Source organism: Myiozetetes cayanensis, unplaced genomic scaffold (assembly GCF_022539395.1).
Source record: "Myiozetetes cayanensis isolate MyiCay16 unplaced genomic scaffold, myiCay2020 scf1, whole genome shotgun sequence".
Lineage (NCBI taxonomy): Eukaryota > Metazoa > Chordata > Aves > Passeriformes > Tyrannidae > Myiozetetes > Myiozetetes cayanensis.
The window spans coordinates 114,123,892-114,138,206 of NW_026086604.1; the positions used below are offsets into that span (position 1 = coordinate 114,123,892).

A 14,315-nucleotide genomic window follows, 5' to 3' on the forward strand; every position below is an offset into this window, starting at 1 on the left:
CTTGCAGATTATCATACTCTATCCACGTGGAACATTTACCAAAAACAAACCATTTACAAACAGACCGTTTTCAACACCAAGTCTATATATTTCTTACCTCTGGTCCAAGCATTGCTGCAGGATCTGTAATTGTTGACATTACTTCATTAATTAATTCAATAGGAATATCTCCTACAACCCTTGGTCTTTTGGAATCCTCCAGAGAATAGGGTTCATTATTTTTTCTCTTTTCCCCTATAAAACAAAACTAGGACAAATTAGTAATGACCAAACTGTCACAGACTAGCACTATGAAGTCTAGCACTTCTGTTATATTTTTTACTTTGTATGACAAGTTTTGGATTTGGTTTCTTTTACTTTAATCCCCATAGAAAGGGAGAAAGAGAAATAAATAAAATCTGAACAGTATTTATCACTGCTCAATTTTGGCTTTGCACTGGAGTATTAGCATGAAGCAGGATGAAAGCACCTCTCCCTCTCCTATACCTCTGTAAATTCACAGTGAAACTATTTGCTTTTTCTTTTTGCTTCAAAATCCTCTTCATGGAACCTCTGTGCTGCTGTCTTGGAAGGCCAGTGCTCAACGCCCAAATTGTAGTGCACATTTTGGCATAACATGAAATCCCCATTTTAGGATTCAAGGGAACTAAGTATCCATTATATAATTCTTTCAGCCATTTTGTAAACCAAGCAGCATGTACACTCTGATGCATTGTAGATATTTGACTTAAAAAATCCATATTAAGTTTCCAAATCAAAATATGTAATGTTAATTATTAACTGCAGAGAAATATGTACTATAGCAAAAGCAACTAAAGTTAAATTCATGAAAGAAAAGTCCATGAAGCACTAACAGAGGTACAGAGCAGAGAGAGCCAGCTGCTAGTCTTAGGATTACCCCACTCATTATGCTACTCATTCCGACTTCTGAGGGAAAACTTGAGAAATGCTTTAAAGAAAGCTGCAGTTTAGGAGATGCCTTAAGTTCCTCTGGACTGAGCACAGGGTGAGAATTAATTTAGGTTTTTCCACTTCCTTGAGGACTCGCTTTACATAAGCTTAGGATCATCTCTCTGACCTACAAACTCTCTTGACAGGCTCATTAATTCTGAGGTGTTTGAAAAAGGATTTATTAGGAGAATTTATGCATTCACCAACTTTTTTTCTTCCAAGCCTTTTTTTTTCTTTTTAACCTGACCTCATTCAGGTTTTAAATTTAACCATGCTGCTGTGTTTATGCTTTTCTTTACTGCTCGAATGTAGGCACTTTAAGTATCTTGAAAGAATAAAAAAACCAAATGTGATGGTCCCTTCTACTCTGCCCTTATTTAAATGAAACCTTTTCCCAGTATAATAGATGTACTCCAAGTAAAGTCTTTTTCAAAAACCTCTAAAATCGGCAGATCTTTCCCCACTTTAATTTAATTTAAACAAATTTCTTTTTTCCAAATACAGTTGCCTTTTCTGCTAGTTGAACATTACCATACTGGAGAAAAAGTACGTGTGTGCACATCTTTCATCAAAAACATCTCAGGTTTGCTATTGCAGAGTGAAGGCAAAGGTTACCATACACTGCAACTACTGATAATATCAACAGAAGCCAAAAAAAGCAAGTCTCCCTGTCCATTACCTAAGTTTGGGTCAAGGGCAGAAGAAACTTTGCAAGCTGGACTCATATTCCCACTGTTGGGTTGCTCCAGTGATGAAGGACTTGCACTGTATGCAACAGATCTTGCAACAGGAGGTGGACTGATAACTGCAATGACATAAAAGACAAACACAAAAAATTCAGGACATGGAACCCATTGTGGTGCTGACTGAAGGATTATCACGAAGTTGGACCCACTTTCACTTGAAAAGTAACAGCTAACATTGTGCAACAGAGTGATGCCACAAGCAGAGACGTTAAAGCTTCATCTCAACGTGTTTTTCTAAATTAACTTTATCTAATGAGGGACTGCTGGATAACAGAGATTGCAAACATCGGGCTTTATTATTTTGCAGTGCTGAGCAGAAGCTAAGAAAACAAACTTCCTTCACATACCTGCCAAGCCTGCTGGCATTTAATTTCATGAAAAGGCTTTTTGTAGGGGTCTATTGAAAAGCAAAATCTCATCATTCAGCTTCAGCTGTCCACTTTAACAGCGTTCAAAGACTGGTTGGACAAATCACACTCAATAAAGGGACTTGTTTCATCAGTTAAGAGGATGAAACTATTATTTTAAAAGGTCACTGACTAACATCTCTCTCTCTCTCTAACATTAGAAAATAAAAAAAATAAAACAAAAGCAACAAACAAACAAAACCTCCACAAAAAAAACACAACAAAAAAACACCCCTCCAAAAAAAACACTACCACCAAAAATTAAATTAAAAAATAATAATAATAATAAAAAAAACCCCAAAAAACCAAACAAACAAACAAAACAAAAAACAAAACAAAAAACACCAACCAAACAAAAAAACCACACAAAAACCAACCACAAAAACCACAACACACTAATCTGAAATTAGCTGAATTTCATTTGTGTTACCCACCACTAAATGCAAATTACCTGTCTGGATTCCTAGCTGGCCAGTTCGGGAACTAGACACCATGAAATCCTGATCCCAGATGGGAGAATTCTGGCTGTACACTTCTTCTTCCAGCATAGATAGAAACCTAGGCACAAAACCAGGTGAAATATAAGATAAATCAAAACAGGTTTTTTCTCAAAATAAGAAGTTGCAACACTTTTAAATTAAAAATATTTACCGAGTCAGTAAGAAAATGCTATTGGTCAATTCTTTTAAAAAAGGAACACACACAGAGAATCACAAGCCAGAGTAGACATTAAGTATTTTAATTCAGTAGAGTGCTTTCACTTACAAGAATTTATCTTTGATTGTAAGCAATATTTACCTAATTTGCAAATGCAGAAAGAAACAGTTACAAACTACTTTTACAGAATAAAACTGCACTAATAAGAAAGCTATAAGCTGACTGATGTTATACAATGACGACAAAATATGTTTGGATAAACCAGTGTTTTGCAGATACACTTGCTTTCTGCCTCTTACAGATTTATAAAATCCCAGGTTTTGCTATTAACAATGCTCTTAGGAAGATATTTTCAATCCTTTAAGTGTCCTACTGTAACATTCAATTGCATGTTTGTGCTTGCACAACAGTATTTTTAACCTTACTTTGGTACAGTCACAGAAACAGCGTGATTTTTAAATCTCTCTCAGCATCACTATATGAGAGAAATTCCACAGGTCAGATGATCCAGCACACTCGCCTTCTCAGGGATACACCAATTCCCTCTCAGGAGCAAGGCAGCTGCTTATTCTATGTTCCAAAAAAAGAGTTTTCAGAGCAGAAGCTGACACGGCATGTTTTTACTCCCTAGAGTTATCTATATGTATAGAAACTATCTAGTTGAAACCAAAAGAACTGTTGAGTAAGACTTTCTTGAACAGGATAAGGATTTTCAGGATCAAGTCAGGCTCTTGTATCGTATATATAGGACAGCTATACCTAGGCAATGTGCTGTGTTTGCTGCTGTCTATACAGCTGATAAGGGCTAAAAAGGTTTGTCACAGTGACCTCGCCATCTGTGACAGAGCAGAAGGACAAATTAAACTTTATCCAAAGGTACATTTACAGGCAGTACAGAGGCTCTGCCTTCAGCCCTGTTAGTGACTAACTCTGAGGCACACAGACATAACCAGTGGGTGCTCCATTTGCCCAGAAAGGAGAGTTGGAGGCAGATAGGAACCCTGTGCCAATGCCAGGTTCCATGCTCTGAGACTCAGCTCCTCTGCAGGGTTCACTCAGCATAACGCCAGCAGAGAGACAAATGCTTCAGACAAGTACAGCCCATAAAAGATTTAAAATGTTATTCATATTTCCCACAGATCATCTGCAAACAGTGCTTGTCCTTTTTTCCCCCAGCAGAATATCAAAAGGAACTGCAGTGAATAATAATGCTTTTCATTATTTATTGCTGTAAAAGGCAGTGAAAACAGGGGCATATGCACACCTACATCCTCCACAAATCTGTTCCTTGCATCAGTGTCATGTTAAATCCTTCTTTATACCTATTTCAGGGTCAGGTCAGGATCCTTTTCCTAGATACATACAAACATTCCTGCATCCATAACAGTCTACTCCAGAGACAGGGTACATCTTTCAAAGTGGTAAAATATGCTATTAATAACAGTAGAAGCAACAAATCCTGGCTCTACTCAGCTTTGGAAAGCTCATATTGTTTTTCATTCCCCTGAGCACTAACCCAACTCGTAGTCCAACACAGTAGCTTGCATAGCATCAGTGCCATCAGGTCTCCTGAGGTTCAGATTGTTTGTTCTTAGGAGGGACAGGTTTTTCAAGTATGACCTAGAGAGCCAAGCCACGCCCACGAAATAAGGATATAAGGATACAGTATTTTAACTGGAAGATTATAATGAATGATCCTGTCACCACTACCTCCCCTCTTTATGACCAGTAAAATGTTTGAAATTAAGGACTGTCAATGTTGAGCATGTTTCAAGAAAGTCATTATCCCACATTCCCCAATACGTAATAATTGTTGTTTAATTGTGAGAGATAGTCGTCAACATTCCAGCAGTGGATCAGGTAGTCAATACAAAATTTATGAGTTTAGGATTCACTGGTGCAGTTTTGTACTGACTCCTCTCTTCTTTGCCAAATAAACTCATCTCTTCTGGGCATAGAGTGACTACTTTGTTCCCTATTACAATGCTGAAATAAACTGAAATTCTTAGGTGTATATAAACTCCTGTACAACACTCTCTTTTTTACTGCTCCATCACCAAAGCAGAAGTGAGCATATGTTTTTGGAGATCTGGACCTACGTTGTTTCCAAAGACTACACAAAAAGAAAGTAATGGACCAACAATACCTGCTTAATAGCTAAAAAGCACAATCCCCCAGCACGATGAATAATCCCTTTCATAAAGTAAACCCTGAAGTTCCCAAAGCAAAGCAAGCAGTTTCTGTACAGAAAATACAGTAGTTCAAGCTATGGCAGTAAATAAAGCTGCAGCATCTACTTGTAACTGAATAAAAAGAGAAATTATTTTAAGCTGCAGGTAATTTCCTGCTTTCCACAACAAAGTTACCGATTAACTTTGAATGCAGACACACTGTGACCCCTTACTTTGGAAAATGAGTGAGGATTAGTGTTCGTTTTTCTTGAGGAAGCTTGTCTTTCTCTTGCCTGGCCTGCTCCAGCAGTTGCCGCCTCATTACGGTGAAAACAGAGCGAAGCAATGTCCTACCAAAAACCTGGGTGGTTTCATACCTAGGCAGACTGTCACAGAACTGAGGGACATTGCAATAACAAAGCCACCTGTAAAGATGAAAAAAAGACAGATAATTATCACCATCTAACATATGACTTAGTGCAACAAAGCTGCTACCTACCTCATTTGTAACTCAGCTGAGAGCTATATAACCGTATCAATCAGTTCTACAACATGGCTGGACAGAGTTAAGCAGTATGTATATTGCCCAGCATTTTAAATAAATGACAGACAAGTAGTTTTAAGTCTCCATACATTCTTTTTCTCTGCAGTCTAGTTTCTACAAAGTGCTCTTGTTCCAGAAATAATCACAGATTACAGAAAATTCATGTTGATGTCAGGGATTCTCTCCACAGCTTATTCATTCAGCCTTCCACATCTCCTGCCTCTGATTCCAAAGACTCTTAGTACGACCTGTTTTCCCCTCCTCAAACTTCTACATTTCCCACACAGAGGCAAAAGGGGTGACACTTAAAACTAGCTCCCTCCTAAACTGACTGGACTCCTGTCCAGGTTTCCCACCAGTTGTATTCTTCCCATCACACCCTGACTTGTTATTCTTTCATTACCAGTATCTCCCTCCATAACAAGTTTTGCTTTAAGAAGAACATATGAAAATTATAACATGTCATGTTTTTCTTCTTGGAGAAGGGACGATGGTACTGAAGAGACAATTCAGGAGCACACCACCTATGTAGGTCACAATATCTGTTAATCTTATAAATGAGATTTCAATATCTGTGTGTAAGCGAACAGTCACTGGTATCTAGAGCTGTAGCAGAATCAGACCATAACCATGATGAAAGCTCCAGCAATGACAAGAAAATGTTAAGAATTGGATGCAAACAGACTGTGTTGGATCCTACATGGGTTTCCTCACCTAGACCCAAAGTACAACCTGTCTCAAAATGGTCTCCCAAACTCTTGCTCCTTAATCTTTGCAAACATGAGTTGCAAAAGAGTTGTGAGATAGAGTTGTTAACAGACCTCTACTCCCTGTTCTTGGCTGATAAAGAACACCTCTCAAAACATAAGGATGCATGTGAAACTGATATGGTTTCATTCCTATCCTCAGGTTTTCCAGTGAAGTCTGTGACTGCAAAAATTCAGAAGATATGCCCATGGAGCACAGCAGCACCCTGAGCGACTCTTCAAGCAGCACAGAGGAAAGAAGCTTACAATGACAGGTTAGATATGATGGAAAGGGATGGCACTTTGGGTCGGAGTGGGCAGGTGGGTTTGAGAAATGACAAGTGACAAAATCATTAACAACAAAAGCCACCGACCAGAGCCAATTAGTTGTTGTTTCCCAACAAAAATTAGCTCCTACCAACCCTGGCTGATATCTGTTATCACAAACAAATAGAGGTCAAACACCCACCAAACATGGTCTCAGGAGCCCTATGGATTATAACTGTCCTTTATGTCAGGCAGTTATTTAAGGGGACAAGTCATGAGAACATCCCAGTTGGACACAGACATAACACAGCCTGCTGTATCACCAGCCACAGTCTCAACTCACACCAGGGTTTGCTGTTTGCCTTCATGCAGCTGAGGTGTGTCAGAAGACAGGCCACCAGGAAAGCAGCCAGAAGGTGGTGCTCACCCTCAGCCAGGAAAAGAGTCCCCAGTAGTTCCTGGTAACCAGGGTGCTGACAGAGGTTAGCTGTGTGCTGCCAGCACTTAGCTGCTGTCACTATGCTAACTGAAAAAGGCATTGCACTACCGTTGTGAGGAAAAGAAAATTAAAAGAGACATGGCTTTCTATCCTAGCTCTTGTTCCCCCAGCAACTAAGTTATTGCTTTGAATTCTAACAACGTATTAAAAGGTCATAACAAGAACTACTACTTTAAGGAACCTAATAATATTCATTCCCTAATTAGCATTCTAGCACTTGCAAAATTATTTTGATTTTTCAGCTCCTCTGTGATTTGGTTTCAAACAGTGATGCTTTACAATGCTTAATGTTATCTTCTTTTTCTTTTTAATAACAAATAGGGATCTTAGATAAGGCTCACATCTTATGTAGACCAAGAGCACTTTGCAACCACAGAATGTGCAAAAGCATTGTTAGATACAGATGTTCATGGACTCTGCTCCTTGTTGCTGGCTGATAAAGCACACCTCTCAAAACACAAGGTTGCACGTGAAACTGATGTACTCTCACTAAAATCCTCAGGTTTTCACGTAAACTCCACGACTGCAAAAAATTCTCAAGGTACATCCATGGCGCAAAGGTACTGGTATATTCCTGAAGTCTGTACATGCCCTATTTGCAAGGAAGACCTGTAACAAGTAAAAGCAGTGTTACCTGGTATAATTCACTTTATAGCCCGCAATGTCATCATTGGGTGACCGTAATCTTCGCTGAGAAGGTGTCTCCAGGTGCCAGTAGTTAATGCGGTTCAGAAACATTTTAGCCAGTTCCACTATTGTTTGTCTTTCCTTCGATGGCAAGTGGCTAAATTTGTACTGCACGAAATTATTCACACCCTTAAGAAGGAAGAAATCCTGTTTAGCTATTTAGCCATAATTTTTGTAAGAGCATCCTCAAATATTCCTCACTTTGTGTTTATTAACCCTGAACTTGCATTACATGGGACAGAAAAATATTGGAGACCATGAACTCCTCGCTCAGCTACTTATGTAGCTGCCACAGGATGGCTCCTGTGTACACAACAGCAGGTACATCCAGATATTTTTATGTAATCCACCACCAGCAGCTGACGTAAGGGCAGAAGAGAAAAATTCTTTATTTTATCTTGCTTCTCAAAGTCAGGGAACAGAGAAAGTTCTAGTAGGTTTTTTTCTTTATGCTCTCTAAACCAAGTATCACCTACAAAACTCTCTACCTACTTTTGAACAGAGTAGGGCTTGTGGACTTCTGCTTAAGTTTGTGTCTACACATCATATTATTTCTTCAAGAAGTGTCACTACTTCAGAAGCATGACTCCTCATTGCACTTTGGATACTGACCACTTAAAGGAAAAATCCACTGAATATAGCTAAAATATGTGACTCAAAGTGCTGCAATATATATTTCTTATAAATCAATTATAACACTTGTGCTTAGCAAATAATTTTGTTTGATTGAGTTGCTGAGCTGCTGAAAACAGAATCGAAAATATTGGTCATTTTAAAGCTAAAATTATTTCAAAATAAACTGTAAGAAGAATTACTCTTTTATCTCTGTGCTTTATTTTCTTAGGCAAATTGAGCAAACAGTGAAAAGAATGTGACAAAAATTATATTGCATAATTTTTATTTATATTTTATTTATTTTTATTTATTTATTATATTAGTGTATTTTAAGGACTAGGAGTATATGGAGATTACATACACTCACTTTTTTTTATACTCCAACTAAAGGAGAACTTCAGGTGAAGACTTCTCAGAAATTCAGCAATAAAGTGGTCTGATTTTCTAAATTATAAGCGACAGCTGCAAGAAGTAATTACTACACATAACAGTCCTCACATCTAAAATACCCTGTTTAACAATAGAGCATCCATTCATTCACTGATGGGAAAACATTGAGCTCCTGTTTCAGCGAGGTATGTGAGCCTCTGCAGAGTCTCACTGGAGCTAATGGGCCCACTTGTCTGCCAAAAGTGCATTCTTGGGAGCTCACTTCACGAAAAACTGAATTTGTCATATGTTCTTTATCCATTGTGAGTTACAAAAGCCTCAGTTATTCTTTGGTTTTGGCTTTGTTTTTTTGTTGTGTACCCTTTGAAAGAGAAGGCTATGATCTCACTGAATTGGATTGCAACATTTTCCTTGATTTACAGAAGGCAAGTGTCATTTTAATATTGGATTTCAAAACTTCAACAGCATTTTTCATCACTTGAAACAAAGAAAGATTAGAAGTGCCCACATAAAAGTAGCATTTCAAGTTGATTCTCTGAACCCACAAAAAAGTCAGTTTTATTAAAGCATAAGATGAGTGATGAGAGAAGCCAAATAATGTTAACTATTGTGCCAATACTAAAGGAGAATCAGCAGAGGTCTCCTATAGTCCCGTATTTTGTCTTAAGCAATACAAAGAAACTTCTGAAAGTGCCTAAAATGCCCTGTTCTCAAAACCAGTGCATCCATTTACCAAAAAAAAAAAAAAAGAAAAACCCACTAAAAAAATCCCCAAAATCCCAACCCCCCACCAAATAACAATAAGGAAATAAAAAATTCATAAAGAAACAAAAAGAAATAAAACAACCCCAAAACCAGAAAAAAGACCACCACATGAACCAAACCCACATCTTGACTCTTTACCTGTTCAATGCTAGGTTTCTCAAATGGAGGACTTTCCAAAGATCCTTCTACTACAGGTTTTCCCATTTGTAAAATGCACTTCCTCAAGAGCTGTTAAAAACATAGAAATTTTTTAAAAATTGGTCTATTTGCATACACAGAGTCAATGGAAGTCACAAATGCACAACATACTGTAAGCAGTGTTGTAAATCTCCTGGCTATAAACCTGCTTGTTTAGTCATCTGAATTTGTAATTATTAAACTTCCACCTTATTTGAAATGCATACAAGAAGTTTCTCTGAGGAAATGTAGGCAACTAAGTTAGCTTTGATATCAACTGACTTTATTTTATGTAAGTAAAGAAAGTTGTGCAGTTTATAGATGGGACTCAGGGTCAGTTCCTCAATCATCTGGATGACTTACGGAATAAGAATCAGTACACCTCGAGTACCAGAATGTCCAGCCCACACTGCTCTACTCAGAGCATCAACCTAGTGAAAAAATGTCCCATCAGATACAGTCAATCCATGCATGAGTGGCAGCAAAATTGGCTTATGTGTGAGAGACTGAAAAACCTAAGAAGACACTTCACAAGTTCAGCTTACTTTGAACAGGTAGAAATAAACTTGCTTGGTGTCTGCATCTTCTTCTTTGTGGACACAGGTGAACAAATACTCCACATCCAATACAATGCCCAGAAGCCTATTCATTTCTTCTTCAGACACATTCTCCAGGTGAGAAACATGAGCAGCTAAACAAAACAAAAATTCAGACTTGTAAAGAGCCTACTGAGAGAACCAAAACACAAATATTTGCCAGGAGATCTCAAACAAAAGCCGTAACTGTAAAGGCACTGATCCTGTAATAACCTATTTAAACAGTATTGATTTGTTGCACTATATACCTACATACATTTTTGTCCATTTGAGACAAGGTTTCTTGACTAAAGAAAATAAATCCATAATTCCCATAAATTAGGTAATAGAGGTGCAAGAGCACCTTATTCTGTGAAGAGTGAAAAAAAATCAGCACCGAAAATCAGCCTGGAAAACAAAACTATTGGCTAAGTCTCTTACTTTCATATGATGTAAGATCAAACTATGCTTTGTGCACAGTATATGAACACAGATTATGCAGACTGGACATGCTCATTTGTTTAGAAGTTCACAAAAAAGCATCTTTACACTTATTGCCATTTCCAAGTGACAAACTCCATTTTATCATCTCCAAAGGCAAATCCAGTTCCTCATCTGTAATTTTCAAAAGCTTGAGGTTTCTACATGTAAAACAGGGCATTCACTTCAAGCTGGTTTGAACAACTGGCCCCAGGAAGAGAGAAGGCAATGTAAAACAAGAGGTCAATTCCCAGAAAGAAGATATTTGCATTACAAAAAGAAACAAGATCTTCGATGACTCCAGGCCAGTGTAGATGGTATGCATATCTTTTCTTCTGAAAGGACAACAAAATATCGTTACAAAGAAGGGGGAAATTACTTTAAAGTTTGGGCATACTAGCGTTTCTATATTTTAACGAATTTTATCAATATTTACTTTTTAAGATGAACATTATATCTTTTCAACAGAAATCAGACACCTCAGTTGGGGAGGCAATGAGGAAAAATAACACCTGACTTGAAAACAATCATATTTATTGGCCACCCAGAAAAGATGGTTTGTTTTGAGAAGTTTAGTATGACACCAAAACATTTAAATTCAATAAATTTGTTCAGCTTCAAGTAAAAAGGACACTATAGCTCAGAACACGAAAAAGATACCAGCAATTGTTTCCAGTTCAGTGAACATTTATAATGCAGTATCTTTGGGGGATGGCCATCATGAGCTTCCTTTAAGGACAAATGTTCAGCATTCAGAATAAAATGCTCTCTGCCCTTGAGAAAGGTGTGAAGGGCTAACATTCCAAGCTGTCTGTCCTGATCTTTTAAAAGTAATGACTAGCCTCCTAGATGAGCTTTGCATTAGAAACTGATAACATTCTAAAGAAACTTTGCATTCAACTAACAAATGAATAAAACATCACCACAAGAAGCCATTTCTATGCAGTATCCATAACAATACTGAACCTTGGCTACTTAGTGGCCATGTTTAAACATTTTATTAAACTAGACAATTATTACCCTATTGTAAATTTAAAAGTACAATAAGTGTATTAACAGCATGTATTAACTACCTGTTACCATTTCCCATAGAAACACCGATGTTTTTACATCAGCCCAACAAACTATTGTTTTTCAGATGTTCACAGCCCATTCCCAGATTCTGTGGCCCTTAGTAAACCTTCTGTTAAAGTCAAAGCTTTAGAACACCGTCATCAAATACTGCATTACTATGACTAGAGTTACACAGTCCCAGTCACATGCACTGCCCAACTGGCACACCCTTTCCCAGCTGCTGTTATGCCTGAAAAAAAATTCCAGTATCACATGTATAGATTGCTACAGCATGCAGAACAGAGCAAGTAGAAATAGCAAGTCTGCACTGATATGAAGACCTGCAAATTCAATAAGCAAGCACTGCAATGTATGTATTAGGAACAGTGAAAAAAGAGGAACGTGTCCAAAGTCTATATCAAAATCAGTGTGTACATAAAAGCACTAGCAATGTGTATTGGACAGACAAACCAAGAAATACCCAGACATGCTCGTGAAGGTGCATAGCAGGAACTGAAGGCAGTACTAGGGAAAAAAAAGGGACTGAATGCATATACCAAGTATTAGCATATTAATAAACTAGGAAAAACCAATCAAACATAAAATATAAAAGAGAAAAGAGCCTCTGACTACACAACACCTGGCCTTGTGGCTGGAAGAAAATGAGTTCTCCCAGCACCCAATTCAGTCATCACTTCACAGCGACACAATATATCACCCAAATAAAAGAAATATTCATCAAAACAACCATTTTGAGCCAAGCCATGGGGCTGAGCACCAAATAGATGAATACAAGTTGTAGGTAAGTAGACTGTAAATTAATACACACCATTAAATAGATTTATGCACCAAAACCTGCACTGGCTTGAAGATCAAACCACACTCCCAAAAAGAAACATCTCAAGCAAGACAAGTATCTAGGATTACCTTTGAAAGAAAATAATTAATCTTAAAAAGGAAAAAAAAAAAAGAACATCCTACATTTTACATCAGATACATCAGCTTTAACATGTACAGAAATTTCTACATCGCTATTTCAAAGGCTTTCCAAGGAGGAGAAAATTCAGGACAGATAATCTGAAGCCTGCACACCTTGTGGTAAATTTGGTTTTAAAGGTGTTCAGCAGGAACACACTCATTTAGAGGAGATGAATAGGAAAATTATCTTGGAAAACACCACCGAAAGACATGGTTTTGCCAGTAGTATGAGTAAGCACACAGCACCTCATTTCTATTATTTCAAATGAAACATCTTCCTCATTAGCTGTGGTCAGAAAGACAAGAAACCTTAACTTTTCTAAAAAGAGTAGTAAATAATAATAAAGTTTCTTCCATAAAGTACTTTTACTGGTTTTACACTACTGGTTTTCCCTTATTCCCTAGCTAAGGAGTGAAGACCAAAACCAGCATCAGCCTTTAGAAAAGCCAGGTTTTTTACACAAATACATAACATCCACAAATTCAGCTGAAGAACAGAAAACTGATAGGTACATCTTGCTAGTTTAAAAGAAAATTAGGAAAAAAAAAAAAAAAAAAAAAAAGAATAAGCTCTTTCTTCAAAGGCCAGGAATTAAAGGGATGGGTAACACAAGCCACCCCAACTGCATAAACAGAAGCAGCACGGAGAAGGCATGTGATGGAAAGTCGGAACTGACTTGGCTAAAGTGACTAAATTTTCTGTGATACCATGCATTTCTTAATCTCCTGCAAAGCAAACCCAGAGCTTGGGAGTATCAAGAAAGGAAACAACTGCTCAAAAGCCTATAAATAAACTGCATGTAATGAGAGCATAAAAAGAATAGAGAAGAAATGGAAATAAATCCCAATAAAATCAAGAAAGTATTCCATAAAACCCACAATATTATTTTTCAAAACTAAAAAAAATAAATGATCTATTGTGAAGGTTTTACATTTCCTTTTTCTTATTTCACTGTCCTAAGTTTTGGACAGCAACAAAAGTTAAATAGCAACTGTTCCTTTTCAGTTAGTTCTGAATTTTCTTTTAGCTCAATTTTTATTCTATATTTGCTAAAAAGGGCATGTACCAGTTGGAACAAGTCTAGTAGAGGAGAGCGACAAAGGTGATCAGAGGGCTGGAGCACCTCTCTTAAGAGTTGGGAGTATGGAGAAGAGAAGGTTCCAGGGACATCCCTAAGCAGCCCTCTAGCACCTATAGGGGCCTTCAAGAGAGACAGAGAGGGACTTCTTACAAGGACACATAGGACAAGGGACGATGGCTTTAAACTGAAAGAGACTAGGTTTAGATTATATATAAGAAAGAAGGTGTTGTACAATGACTGTGGTAGAAAATTGGAACAGGATACCCAAAGAGGTAGTGGATGCCCCTTCGCTGGAATTCAAGTTCAGGTCAGACGGGGCTCTGAGCAACCTGATGTAGTAGAAGGTGCACCTGCTTAGTGCAGGAGGGCTGGAACATTAAAACATCCCCCCAAACTCAAACTATTCTATGACTGCAACACATACAGAAAAAGTCATCAGCTTTTAATTTGGATAAGTATACAAATTCTTGAAATAATGCTACAGCGATTCACTACTATTTTTCAGGCTATGTGAGTAATAAATTG

At 37.6% G+C, this 14,315-nt stretch overlaps 1 protein-coding gene across 4 annotated transcripts in view; it reads right to left on the reverse strand.

Moving 5' to 3' along the window:
* KAT2B (lysine acetyltransferase 2B) overlaps nt 1–14,315 on the reverse strand; it is a 38,683-nt gene that overhangs the window by 14,943 nt on the left and 9,425 nt on the right. For all 4 annotated transcript variants that reach the window (XR_007628719.1, XM_050313203.1, XM_050313195.1 and 1 more), the window contains exons 3-9: nt 10,168–10,313; nt 9,584–9,673; nt 7,623–7,804; nt 5,166–5,357; nt 2,556–2,662; nt 1,631–1,756; nt 98–234 (exon numbers count right to left, since the gene is read on the reverse strand). Coding sequence is in view for 3 of the 4 variants with exons in the window: in XM_050313203.1 (XP_050169160.1) it covers nt 98–234; nt 1,631–1,756; nt 2,556–2,662; nt 5,166–5,357; nt 7,623–7,804; nt 9,584–9,673; nt 10,168–10,313 (980 nt within the window). In the remaining variant the exon portion in view is untranslated. The remainder of the gene's footprint in view (nt 1–97; nt 235–1,630; nt 1,757–2,555; nt 2,663–5,165; nt 5,358–7,622; nt 7,805–9,583; nt 9,674–10,167; nt 10,314–14,315) is intronic.